At 33.4% G+C, this 15,168-nt stretch overlaps 1 protein-coding gene across 3 annotated transcripts; it reads right to left on the reverse strand.

Annotated features, from left to right (window-relative positions):
- Positions 1–872: 872 nt before the first annotated feature.
- On the reverse strand, positions 873–14,045 carry LOC128212216 (pancreatic secretory granule membrane major glycoprotein GP2-like). 3 transcript variants are annotated; one of them, XM_052917554.1, is made up of 10 exons: positions 14,029–14,045; positions 13,591–13,750; positions 11,380–11,403; positions 6,923–7,129; positions 6,429–6,596; positions 6,100–6,234; positions 5,535–5,628; positions 5,177–5,206; positions 4,125–4,169; positions 873–3,013 (listed from the first exon to the last, which is right to left on the reverse strand). In XM_052917554.1, exons 2-10 carry the CDS (start codon positions 13,655–13,657, stop codon positions 2,974–2,976), a joined length of 810 nt encoding a protein of 269 aa, XP_052773514.1. In that variant the 5' UTR covers positions 13,658–13,750; positions 14,029–14,045; the 3' UTR covers positions 873–2,973. The 3 variants fall into 3 exon arrangements, 2 of the variants coding, with proteins under 2 accessions (XP_052773514.1, XP_052773513.1); XR_008257405.1 differs by lacking the exons at positions 5,177–5,206; positions 14,029–14,045 and adding an exon at positions 5,069–5,124 and having other exon boundaries at positions 13,591–13,901; XM_052917553.1 differs by lacking the exon at positions 14,029–14,045 and having other exon boundaries at positions 13,591–13,896.
- Between the last annotated feature and the right edge of the window lie 1,123 nt (positions 14,046–15,168).

Consider the following 15,168-nt stretch of genomic DNA (forward strand, 5'->3'; position numbering starts at 1 on the left):
AACAAAATTATAATTTCGTTTTAATGTTCACTGTTACTGCACCACACTCAGTCCATTCAAACGTTAACAGTCTTTGCAGTCTTTTGTGTAGCAGTATAGAAGCAAGTTTCCACTTAAAATGCTTTCATAGTAGCAAAACACGTGTCAACCAAAAGCAACGTTTTGTACTACTTGACATGTTCTTGTACATCCAAAATAATTCATAAAAAAGCTCTTTGACCCCATGATAATAATGCCTTACGCATTAGTTACGGCCCTGTGTAACATGTGTACTTGATTAGCTTAAACATTATTTATTTCGTTGAAATATATTGAAAATACATTTCTTAAATTCATAAACAAGAGGTCGCTCTTCGCAACCAATCAGATTGGCGTTTACACGTAGGGTAGGTAATATTTAGATTTTTTTACCCTGCCATTATTACAATGTTGTTTAAAAATAGAATTGGAAAGAAAAAATATGCATAAATGAAATAGCGTACAACAGTGTACACATATTAAATTGATATCTTGATCATTTGACCATGACTGTTATACAGATGTATGACTAAATGAATGCTTCAGAACATACTATCTTCCGACGTTGTTGGTCTAGTGTGAATGAACCATTCTAATTTATATGGGACAAAGTGACCATCTTATTTCACCAAAAATAATTAAATGCAAAACAAAATACATTCTGGAATACGCAATTTAAAACAGCAGTCTCGATTTGATTTAGACTGCTCATTGATATCAATGGTAGACGCAACACTTAAAACACACACAAGTAATACATCATATAAAACACACTTTAACTGGGCTAGGTAAATACGAGTCAATTTCCCATGTCACGAGGCACTGTAACATTATGGCAAAATAAATTTGGAATCTTTGAATATTGGCATATTTTATTCAATACACAAACAAACACACAAATTCTTTCGAAATATTATATGCATTGACATAAAATGAAAAAGAAAAGCAATGTATATACATATAAATAGTACCCTGACCTTTTGAAAGGGTCAAACATTGCCCTCAGTGTCTCTTTTTGACTCCAATTTTACCAGTTGCAGTCACAATCATAATAGCAAAGTTTCAAACTGAATGCATAATTATTTCTTTCTCTTTATATTTGTGTTGTTCAACGCATAATAAACGCCTGATAAGTATACAATAAAAGAAGAACAGACGGAAAATAATAATATTCGAGCAGGTAACCCATAGGTAGCTTTGATATGTTTATCCAACGGACAGTGTTCTGAAAAACAGTACAATACAATAGTTACTGCTGTCTTAGTTATAAATGTATACTACAATTTGCTTTGAATATGACTCTTTTGGCAGAACCGACCATAATATACGATTCAAAGCAAGCTTCTTTCTCTATTATTTCGTGAGTATTTTATCACTTGTATATTTTTCACGTATTACTGCCACAATAAATTCTTACTTTATGGTTTAACTTTGTAAATCTAACAAAAGAAACTGTTGTTTTTTTAAATAAATATTGTTTTAACCAATATGTTCTTCTGGTTATGATTTAAACGCGTAAATGATAATGATATTATTTCTTTTGCGCATCAAGCAAACGTTTATATTAGTCAACGTGTAGATGCTAAAACTTTATACAAAATACCAAAAGCAACACGACAGAAAAAACATGCACGAGCAATGGGGAAAAAGTACACAAACATTCGTGTTAGACTTATAAATGAACGGTTCCATGGTAACACATACCAGCGAGTTCAGTTAACGCTAATATAAGCTCACGTTCGCTGTTTTGTTTTGTATCCATGTTGTATCACAGCGCATGCATAATTTATACTGCACGAGGGGAACCAAGTTACAAACGTTAGCTGCTAACGCCTTGAGTTAGCTTTAACTGAACTCTGGACTGTACTCATAATATGAGAAATATAGGGACAAGGTTAAACTATTAACACTATTTGATTTTTCATTTAAGGCACGCAAAACTACAAATATGTACATGTTGTATTCATAAATGTTTGGGTTAAACTTATAATTGCATAAACCTACTCTTGGCATGCAACAACCAGTAAGTGGCAGTATCGGCCTTACTTTAAAATCATGTACAAAATAAACATTTATAAATGCATGCAGTATAAAATTTAAAAACAAATTATTTTTTTATTCTTGACCGATAATAGTCTGCCGCGTATATAAGAAAACAGGACACATGCCGGTCTTTAACGAACAGGCCCTAATTTCTCAAAAGTTGACCCTTTTGTTTTGGTATAATTTGTGTAATATTTACATTCTTCCGTGTTTTCGGACAAAAAAGGAAATCATCTCATAATAAATACGATAAACTAATTTGGCTTAATGAAATAAGCTACTTTAGCTTCTTACACTTTTGAGAAATTGGAGCCTTAAAAATGTATACAAATACGATTATCGTGACGTTTCAGGCCTTTTTACAAATGCATGAACCAGGCCTGTTTGTCTAAGAAATGCTAACTAATACGGAATTGTTTTCGAAATATCAGTTTAAACGATATCTACTTATTTGGAACGATTGTAGCTGTGGATAGTCTTACCATACATTTAGATAAGCATTTGTATGTAAATTTAGACGGATACAAACTGTTATTTTTTACATGTTATGTTGATAATTATGGTGACGTATTCAAAGAGGAAGTCAGTTTTTAGCATATATGGGCCCTCTTGTCAACGAGTGTGAGACAAAATATCTTAAGTTCAAGAATTTACTTTAAATATTGATTTAAAATGAAGCTTAATATTGAGTAATTGTCAAGCACTTATTATAATATATACTAGCAAAATCAGACAAACTTTGCCAAACTTACAACTAAGACGTTAGCTTTAAATAGCCATTATAACTAATAAAAATTATCTTCAATGTGATGTTTTTCATTGATACAGTGTGAGGTTTATAACATATTTTTAAGCCAATAAACATATCATCTGATACATGTTCACGTTATTTCAAACTTTTCTTTATTTTCCTCAATATTTCTCGACAACTGTTCCATACACAGGACTGCACCTGAAATATACACATATAGTATTAGCAGTATCATTTTGACAAAACATCAATAACGTTTATGAAAATGCGTTATAATTTCTCTGAAAACCCTTTAAATATTTGCTCTATTGTAAGAGAAAAGATCTACCATAATATTATAGAACTACACATTTTGCAACACAGTTCGAATTAATTAGTTTAGTATCCCTTCACTGAAAAACTGTAACTAAGGTTTTAGCAAAAGAACTTTGGAAGGATGGTGCACCATGTCCGTTTTGATAGCAACCTTCTGCTATCATATAGACCAGCACAATTCGAGGGGTGAAAGCGAAAAGGTTCTATCTGCTTCTCTGTTCCATGTCACTTAGAACCTTTTCGCATTCACCCCTTGATATGCACCCTACATATTTGGCAGTTGAATCCTATAAGTACTTGAATTACACACACTTTCCAACATATGTATAATGTTTAAGTTGTTCACAGCCTAATACAATGTGTCCTTTTCGCTCTTAGTTTCCTATCCCTTTTCTGCAGCACCTTTTTCTTTATAAAACCTGGCTTAACCCCTACTGTAACATACTATAACAAAACAAACAATTCATTTTATATTGATTCATTTTTGGTTTGATATTGAAGATGTTCATTTAAAGAAATTGAAACATTAATCACTGTTGAGTCCATTTTGTCTGTGTGAAAACTGGCACTGTTGTCCATATTAAAAAGGAAGCTCATTTGAACCTAAGACCGCTTACTACATACTTTAGCGTAGCAGGCCAGAAATTGGGACATTGAAAAAAGGACGGGTGTTGGGTTAAAATCTGAAAAAGATTACTCTTTTTCATATATTTTTGTTTAATAGCATATAAATATTTAAAAACAAGAGTTGCTTTATCGATTGAATAAGTCTATGTGTTAAAATATTGTAACACATCATTTACATGCAATTAAAAAGCTGGGACATGAAAAAACCGTTTCTGTAGAATGGCCCTAAAGTGAAATGCAGAAATCTTAACCATTACCCTACATCATGTGAAAACTGGCTTGTTCATATTTACATTTGGCACATCATATTTAATTGTAATTTAGTTAAATATTCCCTTTGATAAAGTTGAAAAAAAAGAAAGATACTTACATTGAATCGCCGATCGGTGGTTTAAACGCAGGTGCAACTTCGTTTCTGTAAAGTATAACTGAGCAATTAGTATTGAAATTATTTTAGAAAACCATCAGTAATTACGGCTACGGTAATTTGCATTGAGATCCCCTACCAGTCGATACATTAAATGTATCTTTTTTCTATTTAGTATATACATGTATTCTCAGAGAAAATTAAACAAATGTAAGCATATTTAGTTTCAGCTCTTTTGCGTTTATGCTACCACTTCAACAATTCAATATTCTATGCGAAATGACGTCCGCTATCCGGAGTTGCCAATGTCTTAGTTTTGACAGGTTCAACAGATGCAGCTATAACATCACGCTGACGTAATTCCTTCACGCGACCTTCAACGCAATTCTACTGCTGTTATGAATGCCTGAAAATTTTAATGATCTCGATGGTATATCATCGTATCATCGGGATCATTTCAGGCGCTCATTACAGCAGAAGAATTAGTCGAAAAGACCCGTGTATGGCGAAATTTTCACGATAGTGTATATTTTTAATCGGATTCCTGCTACAATTGGAATAACCGGTAAGATTGTTGTGTCATTTCGGTGTAAAAATGATTATTCTTTGCGCAGAACGCATTGATATGATTTGGATTGGTATATTAGCTATAAAATCCATGTCTGAACTGGACGTTTACCGTTTTCATGACGAAGGGTGTTTGAGAAAGTTTCTTCTCTTGTCAATTATATAACCCTTGTGGATTTATAGATTTTATAAAATGTTGAAATATTGTCGACAAATCATGATTATTAGTTGTATTTTGTCCCATGACGTGATAAGCAGTCCATAAAATGTTGTATTTTTTTCATTTTCAGGATCAAGACTGGTTTTACCCAATTGAGGACACAGGCAACTACTTAAACTTTAAAGTAAGCCAGGGTCAGCTGTTGGGATCTGCAGCATACTTTCAAGTCTCTGTGAGATAGGCCACTGCGCTCAGGATCGAGTGATTGCAATTAAACTGAAAATCAAAACAGTATTATAACGATTTTTTAAGGAAAATAAATACTAACCTAGTGTTGAAACCCATAGCAGCATTTTGTCTAAAGTAAAAAAATGACAGTTTAGTATATGATTTCAAAAGCGTCCAAGATACTTCTACTCTCGCTTTAGTTGACGTTTAATTGTACAATTTAACTTAACTCAATTTACTAAATTACTTATATAAAAGTTATATATATCTTCTCAATCAGTAGGCAAGTTTTTGGTCAAATATTTTCAATATTTCTATCGTTAGTTTTAACCAATACTGATATTTCATATATGTTTATCCTACGTAAAGATACAATAATAAATGGTCTTTCCTATCAAAATTGACTTTATTTCGCACCTTATTGCGTACTTAAACATATACTTCTGCAAAGTTCTTACCTCTTAGATCTATAGAGTAGAAATACCACATAAGACCACCCGATCACAGCAATAAGCGTCATTAATACACTTATACATATCAATCGAACATCCTCTGATAAAAGAAAATAACATTCGATATTCAAATACAAAACATAAAACAACATTTTTAAAACAGATTGACGCAACGCTATAATATAATTGTTTATCAATGCATACGTTTATTTAAATACCGAAATGTTGTTGAATTGCTAACAGATGCAAAGATATACACAAGTCTGAATTGGTAGAAAACCGCATGGCACAACAATTCGTACTATATTGAAACGGAATCGTAGCCAGCCTGTTGTTAGTGTTTATTTAACACGGTACCACATAATCCGATTTTCGAAATATGTCCATGTAATGAAAATATCAGATGAATTATAAATCATATTAACGTATGTACAAATTAACTAAGCGAGCATCTGCACCACAAAAGTGTCGACAGCTCATTTTCTTCTCACCACCGATAAGTGGTGGAGCTGGCGTTAAGAAGCCGAAGACGTAGGTTAGGTTGTTTATAGAAACACTATCAGGATCTTACTTTTGACAGGCTCTGATGTAGTTGTGAACGTATCCGTAGTTGATGAAGGTGCAGTTGTAGTTGCGGATTCAGTTGTAGTTGCGGATTCAGTTGTAGTTGTGGCGGTCGTCGTAGTTTGCTTGCTCAAGTCAACATCTGAAAGAAAGAAGTTTTAGATTTAATTATACAATGAAAGCTACAGCGACTAGCCCAGGGGCCAATGTTTTTATTACCTTGTTTAAAGGCACAACGTACATGTATAACTTTTATTAGATAAGATTTATTTTCATCATCAATAATTACAAACTGTATACTGAACACTGGTGAAAAAACATACACATTTGACTAACCAAAACAAAATCTTTGGGGACATCCATTTGGTAATTCCCAGAGACAGTAAACGTAGTAAAAGCCACAATATTTGACGTTCACTGAATAATTGGCGTCACAGGATGAGACCAAGCTACTCACGCACACTGTTCTGTTCACGAATCCATCTGATACAGTTGGCAAAGTATCTAAAAGGACGAACGAAAGACTTTCAATTAGCATGTTTAAAAAACTGGAATTTGTATCTTCAAAAAAAATAGTGAAATATATTCTACAACAAATCAGAAAATAAACAATTAATTCCTTTATTTCAATGTCAATTACTTTTCACAAAAACCTACTTGCATCAATATATTTCGTCTCGTACAACTTTACCACATCTATCAAACAGTAGAAAATGGGATGATATTTTAACATGTCATCCTTTCCAATACTTGGCGTAAAGGCTCCAAGGTACCGCGTTTTCGAAACAAAACTAAACATGCATATACTATTCCTACCAAATTGTACGAACCATTCATCCAGATTGGCAAATCCGCACCGCAAGCTTTGACTTTCACCTTATGTGTGGTCATAGGATAATCACTCATGTACCACGCGCTCGTGTTCATTGCAAAGACGTCGCAGTCTCTATTATTTAATGTAGCTGAGTAAGAGATGTTCGGGTGTCTGGTATATATCTTGGGAACTTCCTTTGCTCCATTGTATCTGTAGCAGGGATCTGTGTAAAAAAGACATACATTTAGTTGAATAGATTTTATCTAAAGCACATATATTTTTGTTGTAAAAGAAGAAATTATATTCAAAAACGATTTAATACACATTATTTGTTCACTGAATTAGATCAAAATGATCCATGATTTGAACATTTCAATACATACAAGATATGCAATTAATAACAAGTAACGGACGGACATAATACAATAATGATATCTTCAAATATTTGATATGTACAACATAATATGTAGTTTGTCAGATCTTGTCAAGTTCATCATCTAGTTATATTAAATTTAATCTCACAATCAAACATTCTAATAATTTTCAGACATTTACAGTAACAAGTGATTACAATACTTTTCACTTCATTATACAATTTGTTCATCATAATGCATTGCATAATTCTTTATCAATACTTTACCAACAATTTGTTAGCATGAAAAAAATATTCCCTTACTAGTAATGCTGCGCCAAAAGAAAGGGGAGTAACCCTTCCATTTAATCAATCCGTTTTCGAACATAATTATTTCGATTTACGTCCCATTTCTAAAGTCTAAACTTTAAATCGAAAGCGAAAGTTCTTTAGACTAGTACAGGACTCGTTAAATAACTTATTTTGTCGGCATTGAAATTGTGCCTTACTGATCTAACATAACGTTTTCTAAATATTTTTTCTTTAAATTTAATAGTTGTACAGTGCAGCAGGATTTATTCTTTCATATAAATTTCTGGTTAACAATTTAGAATACAATTACAATCAGTTATTTTCGGCCTTCTTTTCGTAATTAATCCTTTGGGTTACATTGTGTTTTTACATTCAGGATATTTACACACGTGTCAAAGTAATTTAGATTACTCAAAACACAACAAATAATAAGTGTCATGTGTATATAATAGATTCATATACGGTGGCACAGAGGTGACATCCGCAACACTTAATTTATATTGTGGCCGCAATTTAGTAAATTGTGGTCACAACTTAGTACCTTGAGGTCACAATCTAGTATTCTGAGGCCACAACGTAATAACTTGTGGTCAAAACTTATTAAATAGTGGCCTTTGACAATATGGCTTTTACCGGTGATAGTACGTTACTATGGATACAACGTATATTTTGCCTGTTGTAAAACAGGCCTTATTAAGGCCTGATGGAAGCAATAGGAAGAAGAAAGATGATGGAACACTGTCATCCTGGCGAGTCATGGTTATAGACATATATGATAAACTCAAACCTAACGCTGAATTCATTCGCCAAGCACCGTTGTCGCATAATTATGTAACCATAATTACGTCAAGAATGCTCGATAAAGTTGTAAACAAAGTCACAAATAGAACGAGCGTCACTATACTCACGTCAACGATCTCATTACTCTGTGCAAAGGATGTACACTTATTTGAATTACTAGCATATTATTCACTTTTGCTGGGTACAAGGAGCGGTTTAGTATCAGAAGTGCTTACTGTGCCATAACCATAAAGCGGTAAAGATTAAACGGCTGTTTTGATTGGCTAAACTCAATTAAGTAAGTTGTGGCCACATGTTTATAAGTTGTGGCCACAATTTACTAAGTTGTGGCAACAAGTTAATAAGTTGTGGCCTCAATAAATTAAGTTGTGGCCACAAGTTAATAAGCTGTGGCCACAATTGACTAAGATATAACCTCAACTTATTAAGTTGTGGCCCCAATTTACTAAGTTGTGGCCTCAAGTTACTAAGCTGTGGCCACAATTTACTAAGATGTAGACTCAACTTATTAAGTTGTGGCCACAATTTACTAAGTTGTGGCCTCGAGTTACTAAATTGTGACTACAATATAAAGTGTTACCTCTGTCCCACCGTAGTACGATTAAACAATACGGAAAGGGTAAAATTGAATTCCAGGGATAACTAAGTGACATGCGCAATTTCGTGTAAACAAGGATTATGATCAATTCGAGACAGGAGATATAGTTCAGTACACGATGGATAATCAGATAAGTTATTCACTGATTAGCGGATAAAAGGAATCTAGTACAGTTGTCTATCATTGTATACAACATTTAATTATTAGATTCTTCAGAATTGAAGGATATGGTGAATACTTTATTTTGTATAAGACAAAATCTATTACAAAAATCTGTTTGAATGCGATTCTTTGTGACTCGTTTTATTTTGAGTTTCAAGTCGCAGTTTCTGCTTTCTCATGTACTTATACATATATAGGTAATGAGTAGTTTATATTGTTCTAATTGTTGCATCAACAACTATAACAGTAGTAGCTTGCCATCGTAATTCAAGGCGTTATGTGCATAAACAGCAAGATTTCTAAGTATAGAGAAATTATTAGACTGTAACATATCAGTACATTTGCACATGCTCGGTTTTAACCTTTAATACTTCTAAATACATTTTACACGTAATTCAAGGACGATGGGTAGGACATTAGGGCTGTAATAGTATTCGCAAATATATGTATGCATTCAATGAATAAAAGTATTCAATAATAGTTAACGCACCCATACACACTTGAAACCGTGCCAATAAGAAATGCGTCTAAAATAAAGCATGGCCTTCGATAATTCTGTTTACTTCAATTTATTGACTGCGATACAGTCAGGTACTTCCTCAAAGCATGTGACACGTTTGAGAATTAAGTCATCAATAACTATTCCTTAAGTTATTATATGAACTGGTATATTTTGCATGCACAGTTTCTTTATTCAGCTAGACAGTATAATAGCGTATAGCTTACCCCCATAGGGAAATCTTCTCATTTATGTATTATGTCATCCTGAATAGAGCAGTGTTAAGCGCTCCGGTCAGGAATTCAATAGAATTTCGTCTTAACAAAACAAAACACTTTGGGACCTTTTTAGGGATTTTTTGGTTTTCGTATTATTGCAGTGATTCTTGTTTTTGTTTTTTATGAAAAAGCAAGTAGTGTTAAAATATCATTTATTATATAAGCATCTCTAACATTCTTCTTCTTAATATTATCATACAGCTATTGACAAGTGAGTCATTGAATATCATCTGATATTCACTGGCAGAAAGTCATATTGACCAAGGCGCAGAGTCTCGGTCATATGACTTTTACCATTGAATAACAGATAATATTCAATGGCTCACTTACCAACAAACCATTTATTATATGACAATTTGTTTCACTGCTTCCCTTTTTTTAAATTACTGAAAGTGTTGCAAAAAGATGTCTGAACTTTGACAAGCAGCCACTTTGATTCCGGATATGTCAATAGATGGGTTCCCGTTTAGATTCGCGAACAAGCAAGATTGTGATGAAAAAATAGGAAACCAAACCGGAAAAGTCGCAAGACAATACGAATATTGAGAGATTTCTAAGAACCAAACCCCAAAACTTTCTATATTTAGATCAGGATTACAAGAAAACCCAAGTAAACATAATATATATTATATTTTTTCGATGGCATTCTGGACAACTTAGAGACGTCTATTTATTGGTCATATAATAATGATGTAAATATACCAACTCAATGTTTATCTAAAGTAGATTATTGATGATTATATATTTTCATTTATAACATATTTTCTCTCAAATTTACTTGTTCAAATACCTTAAAAACACGCGTGTCAAATTTCTAAATCTTGACCGCAAAGATATTTTAATTTCGTTATTAAGTGCTATATAATCCGATCTTACACACAAATAATGAATAGTTGATACGAGTCAATGTAATTTAAATTATGTCATATACAGTATTATTAAATACATAGTCATTATGAAAAAAGATAACTAAAACATATATATATTCTCTGTTGAAGTGTGATGTTTACATGAATAACTTACACGCAGAATTCATGTCACTGATTAAACAATAAAACACGAACATTTTAGTAAAATGTACAAAAAGTACGTAAGTATTTAATGAGTGGCAATGTCACGAGTGAAATATGCACCTTTAGTGTCTGCGAGGTGAAATATATTGCATTCATACACCGAAAAAACATTTATATTTAGTATCATTTTATGCCTTATGCTTGTTCAAAACCAGTAATTATTGCTTTTATTCACCGCACTTTGTGGGTTAACGTTGTGTGTGTTTTCCCCCTGTAAAACAGGTTTATTTGCGAGAGGGCAGTGAATTTATCTTTCGTTGAACTCACTGTATGAAACGGTGAGTTTATCAGGATATAACCCACCATTGTTCTCCAATAAACTACCGAAAACCCTGAATTTAAAGTTAGAGGTGTTTTAAAATATGTCTCTGTTCAATAAAGCTGAGAATATATATTACCTGGGTTTGTGTTACATACGGCATCTGAAAATATGAATTTGGTTGCATATATTTCATATATATTATTAATTCAAACAAATTTTATGCAAATACGATATTTTCTAGGGGTTATACGACTTATAGAATATCGTATCACCGTTGGCGATACGTATCGGTACACAACTTTTTGGTCCCCTTAACCGGTATAAACCTTATACATATCCCTCACCGTTCGTTAAACGAAGTTTTGTTTGCTGATTTGTTTTGAGTAACCAGCATTATGTTTTGCATGAAGAATCAGGAGTCAAAGTAGTCAACGTTATCCGAAAATACACGCCGAATATCTAAAACCCAATTTTCATTAAATAGGCACTACCACAGAACGTTTTTTCAAATCAAAAGTTTATACTTATCTAGTTATGTCAATATATTTAAAAAAATACATCACTTGGCCTTAAAGGAACTGTACACCAGATTGGCACAAAAAACGTTTTTTTCTGTAACGAATCTCAGGACAATTATTTAATGAAATGTTTTACTCTTTGATATCATAATTGTAAAAAAACATACCAAAATGTAAAAAACAAATCGAGTCGGAGACCGGGTTCGAACCGGCGTCGCCAAAATTGCAGTCCAGTGCTGTATCCACTATGCAACGAAGGCTTGCTCTATACAGGTGGAATATTTAAACTATATACCTAACATGGTCATATCACGTGATAACATCGACTAGCCAATCACGCATAGGAATGAATTATACTGGATAGACATACCTAGTTATATTTTTAATGGAAAAATACGAAAAACCTGCGAAAAATAAATTAATTGTAAACTATGTGGTACTTCAGTTAGTAAGTTCCAATGCATTGTACACATCGATACCAAGTTTATGTCAGTTTTCGACATTTTCGCTGTTTTATCATACGGAGTACAGTTCCTTTAAGACCGTTGAGAAGTTATTTAGCGCGTATTTATATCAATCTTTGCCTTAAATGCTCGTTAATTTCCGTTTAATACAAGAAAAATTAATGTTTTAGTTTTTATGAATTCTTTCATTTATAACTTTAAGCATGCCATCCGACAACGTTAAGAATATCATATGCATCTCATACTATACCGCGTCGGGTAAAAACACATTCGGTGCATGAAGATCGACTGCTAATTAGCCACGTGAGAGAACGTGAATGCTTTTATTATGAAATTCTAATGAGGACATCTGACTATTTGAGCATGTCTCGATATTCAACGATACTAATACAGCATACATCATGTACAATCGCACTAAACTTATAAGTACGATAAAAATACCAAAAATACAATCTGAAATATTGAATGGTTACAAACAAAGACGGGAGTTGATGTAACGGTCACGGTACTTGAAACAAGGCCGTACACAACAACGACGGGATTTATAGTACAACATCGACAGGAGTGGTGCCAGCAACGATGAGAGGGTAACACTGACTACAGGAGAATACATAACGGCGACGGGAGACTTAACAACCTCGGCATGGTAAAGTTATGTTGCCGAAAGGATGTTTCACGTCGATGGCAGTTGAAATAAAGGACGTATCGAGAAGAAATTTTGACGATTGCACAGATAAAAGCTAGAGACAATGACTACGTGTGTTAAACGGAATATGAGTTATAACGGAAACAGGAGTGTTAACAACGGCGATTTGAGTGGCAACAACGGCGACGTCTGAAAGAGAAGCATTGCCATTAGGAGTGTAATAAACGGCGATGGTAAAGTTACAATGAGATATCAACATATGGAGGTGTAATAACTAAATGCAATCGTCAAAAGTTAGAATTCTACATAACATTTTAACAGCCCTAACATTGACATTAAATAGTTTAACATCCTGGTATGATGTATATTCAAAATGTCTTCTATTGATAAATATTGCAGATATATTTTAGCATATAATATGGTTTTAGAAATGGTTATGAAAGCTCAAATATGTTAATGTAACGTTCAAACTCATACTCATGTTCATTTAACTTTCTGGTAAAAATATAATCACAATAATGACATTTTTTTTAAACAAAATGGATATAACAATGACAACTCTTCCTGTTTCTTTGGTGTGTGTGTGTGTGTGTGTGTGTGTGTGTGTGTGTGTGTGTGAATGCAAACATCTGCAACAAAAATATTGTATCGATACGTATCTCATCGCGTGATGACCGTCTCATGTCTCATCCCTAATTATTTTAGACTAATGCGCTTACCTGCACTTATTTGCTGCATCAATATCAGTATCAAAACTTTTGCACAAGTGTTAAACAAATCCACCATGTTGGTCGTTTCCACTAAAGTGATGTTTACAACGTCCAGTTATTTAAATCCAATCTGTACGTCCTCGATATTTTCCCAAAAGCCAACCACAGCCTGATGTAAAAATATTTATAAATATGCTATCGAATTTCAAAACCCGCATTGCAAGTCAACAATCTTGTATTGAAAGAGTCGGGCGGTGACAAATAGCTCATTGTTTAGGTTTATACAATAGAACTGCGCAATTATGCAGTGTCGCTTGTAACACGATCGATAAGGATAACATTTCTATTCACAGTTTCAATAAAGAAAGAAGCAATGTCATGGATGATGCTTAAAGGGACGTGCTCGATTATTGTATCAGCTAAATAGTCGACAAATCATTAACTTACCTAACCGCAAACAAAATATCTGGTACATATACTGACAGCTGGTATTATTAGGGCGTTTCTATATATTTTTTCTCTAAAGGCAACCCTGCGGCTAGTGTCACAAATCTACATAAATCAATTATTTAAGGTATTCGATACACAAGCATGTGAATTTAAATGCCTCCATGGCCCCATTCATATTATTTGAAAGGTATTCATCCTGTCACTTGCATACACATAGGTCAAATAACAAGGTGCCGTGTAAATTTTACTTTATTAGGATAGTAGACCACGTGATGTTTATCTACAGTCAGTTGGTCATGTGATCGCGACAACAAACTTTTTTCTATTCTGAAATGTAGAGGAAAAGCACAAATAATGTTTCAGTATCAAATCAATAGTCCGCATTCAACCGACCTCAACAATCACTCACCCATAAAGTCCCATCACTCTGCATAATAATGGCATTGGCAAAGCAATCGACCTCAAAATCAACATGTCATGTGAAAATCTTACCCCACCCGCAAATGCTGGAAACTGTGCAGCATTCCATTTCTGTGGTGAATGGCAAAATCTCACTTTGAACAGAAATGAATTATCTCTTTGCCGATGCAGTTCTTTACATCCAACACTATCAACCTGAATTAAATCCGTTTAATATGTAGCGATTATTTGTAAACTCTCGTGATCTTGAACAATGACCTGAGCACTGTACATACTCTGAGACTTGAGGAGTACAGGTTTCATCATCAGAAAATGTTTGGTGACTGATCCATATTTATGCACTTTTAAAAGTTTTTTTATGTTTTGAATTGATATTGGCGTATTTAAATGCGATGACTTTGACTATAATCGTATTGAAAAAAGTTGAACAGTTTTGAGAACTATTTTGGGGCAATTTAAACATGGATACCGAGTTTGCTGACAGGAAAACAACTGTTGTTCCCCTTTTCAAAGATACTTAATAATTTAAGGTTATTTAGGGTGTTTAGATAAACAAAGTAACAGGATAATTAAAATACTAGGTTAGTACCGTGGATGGAGAAAGTTTATCTGGCTCGGCTGCGGAATTTATCGGGTGAGCCTAAATTCCAGTAGTGAACGAGCACTACCATTTCAAATAATACCAAAATTACATTGGATCACGGAATTAACATTTAA

This window comes from Mya arenaria, chromosome 12 (assembly GCF_026914265.1).
Source record: "Mya arenaria isolate MELC-2E11 chromosome 12, ASM2691426v1".
Classification (NCBI taxonomy): domain Eukaryota; kingdom Metazoa; phylum Mollusca; class Bivalvia; order Myida; family Myidae; genus Mya; species Mya arenaria.

Excerpts from the sequence above, each read along its gene's own strand:
- LOC128212216 (XM_052917554.1), bottom strand. The coding sequence starts at position 13,657 with ATGGTGGATTTGTTTAACACTTGTGCAAAAGTTTTGATACTGATATTG. Across the intron at positions 4,170-5,176 it reads GCTATGGGTTTCAACACTAG|AAACGAAGTTGCACCTGCGT; the intron begins GTTAGTATTTAT and ends TATACTTTACAG. Across the intron at positions 3,014-4,124 it reads CCACCGATCGGCGATTCAAT|GTGCAGTCCTGTGTATGGAA; the intron begins GTAAGTATCTTT and ends TGTATATTTCAG.